Genomic DNA, 1,911 nt, shown 5'->3' on the forward strand with positions numbered 1-1,911 from the left:
ATCTGCCAATGGATTTTCAGGTGTTTGCAATCTTTAGATAAGCTATCTAGCTGATCTCCGGCTAGCTGAAGCAGTCTCAGCTTGCTACTTCTCCACCATCTTGACTCCTCCTGAATCAGTTTCAGGTGTTTTTAGTACACCTTTTTCCTGTATTACTTTCTGAAGGTTTCAGAGTGACTATATTTTGCCTGGGTTTCTTAAAGAGATTTTTTTTTTTTGCATTTCCATATGAGTATTTTAAAACCAGAAACACGTTTTGTTTCTATAGTTAAAACAAAAAGCTAACAGTAACAACAGCCACCAAAATTTTTCTGTCAGATGATTTTGAATTCGTTTTAACGTGTAATTTTCTCTTTTCAAATTTTGTGTCTGCAGCAGCTCTGGATACTCATTCACATAGTGTAAATCGGTCCTCATATTCCATCAGAGTTTCTTCTACTCAGCATGTTCCTCATAGCAGCCTTTACATCCTTGTTCCTCAGACTATAGATGAGAGGATTGAGCATGGGAGTCATTACTCCATAGAAGAGAGAGATGAGGGCCTCAATGATGTCTTGATTATCAGCACTAACAGAGCTTTTAGATTTGGGCTTTGCATACATGAAGAAGATGGTTCCATAGAATATAATCACTACCGTTAGGTGGGCGGAGCAAGTGGAGAAGGCCTTCCGTTTTCCTTCCGTGGAAGGGATCCTCAGAATAGTGGTGACAATAAAAATGTAAGAGATAGAAATAACTAGCAGAGGTATAACCAGAACAACCAGATTTGACCCTGCCATGCTGATCACATTGATTGAAATATCAGCACAGGCCAGTTTTAGGATAGCCAAAATTTCACAGACAAAATGGTTAATGACATTATTAGCACAGAATGGTAACTGCATTGCGAGAGATGTCTGCAACACTGAGTCAACAAGCCCAGTGGCCCAGGACCCAGCTGCCATGGGCATGTAGGCGTTTTTCCTCATGATGACAGGGTATCTCAGTGGGTAGCAGATGGCTACATAGCGGTCAAGTGCCATCATACCTAGAAGCACACACTCTGTGGCCCCCATGGCAAAGGAGAGAAACATTTGCACCATGCACCCAGAAAAGGAGACCCTCTTCCTTACTGTCAGAAAGTTGTCAAGAATTAGTGGGACAGAGGAGCTGGTGTAACAAATGTCCAGGAAGGAAAGATTACAGAGGAAGAAATACATGGGGGTGTGCAAGTGAGAATCATAGATGATTACTGAGATAAGGACTCCATTTCCCAGAAGGATCATCAGGTACATCCACAAAACTAGCACAAAGAAAACTGTCTGGAGCTTTGGGTGGGCAGAAAGCCCAACAAGGACAAATTCTGTCATCATGGAATCATTGGTCCTTTCCATTTGGCATATAATCTTTCTCCAAAAGCACACTAGGTGGTAGAATAGGAATTTGTTAATGCAGTATCTGCAAGAGCTACATCTTTTAAGAATCATATTCTGTGTTACTGCTGTTCTATATTTGGATGTAACAGTATAAGTCTATGGCAGATTTCTCACTGAAAACCAAGGGCACCAGAGCAAGAATCTTAACCTGGTTTTCTCAGGGTTAAGAGAGAATACATTTGATTATAGGACATTTGGATCCCAAACCAGTTTATTGCTATTCCTACTAATTCTTCCTCTTAACATATTGACTGCAAGTCAGTGGTCTATAGCCTGAATGCAGCAGAGAGATGTGTTTTGTTTGACAGTCTTTTCAGCACTGTTTTAAATTTGAACCAGAGATCAACATTTTACAAGCAGGAGATATGGTTTAAAAGTGTATTTTCAGCTTGTCTTCAAATAAATTATAATATTTTAAATCATTATACCTATTTCCATCTTGGAGCTCAGTTACGAATTATGCATTGGATCTGAAGCATGTTCTCCATTCCACCAG

At 40.0% G+C, this 1,911-nt stretch overlaps 1 protein-coding gene across 1 annotated transcript; it reads right to left on the minus strand.

Annotated features, from left to right (window-relative positions):
- Nucleotides 1-413: 413 nt before the first annotated feature.
- LOC132009068 (olfactory receptor 13C8) lies at nucleotides 414-1,373 on the minus strand. The gene has a single exon (XM_059387475.1). The coding sequence runs from the start codon at nucleotides 1,371-1,373 to the stop codon at nucleotides 414-416; it is 960 nt and encodes a 319-aa protein (XP_059243458.1).
- Between the last annotated feature and the right edge of the window lie 538 nt (nucleotides 1,374-1,911).

The sequence above is a fragment of the Mustela nigripes genome, unplaced genomic scaffold (assembly GCF_022355385.1).
Source record: "Mustela nigripes isolate SB6536 unplaced genomic scaffold, MUSNIG.SB6536 HiC_scaffold_4065, whole genome shotgun sequence".
Taxonomy (NCBI): Eukaryota; Metazoa; Chordata; class Mammalia; order Carnivora; family Mustelidae; genus Mustela; species Mustela nigripes.

Coding starts and splice junctions, on each gene's coding strand:
- LOC132009068 (XM_059387475.1), bottom strand. CDS start 1,373: ATGGAAAGGACCAATGATTCCATGATGACAGAATTTGTCCTTGTTGGG.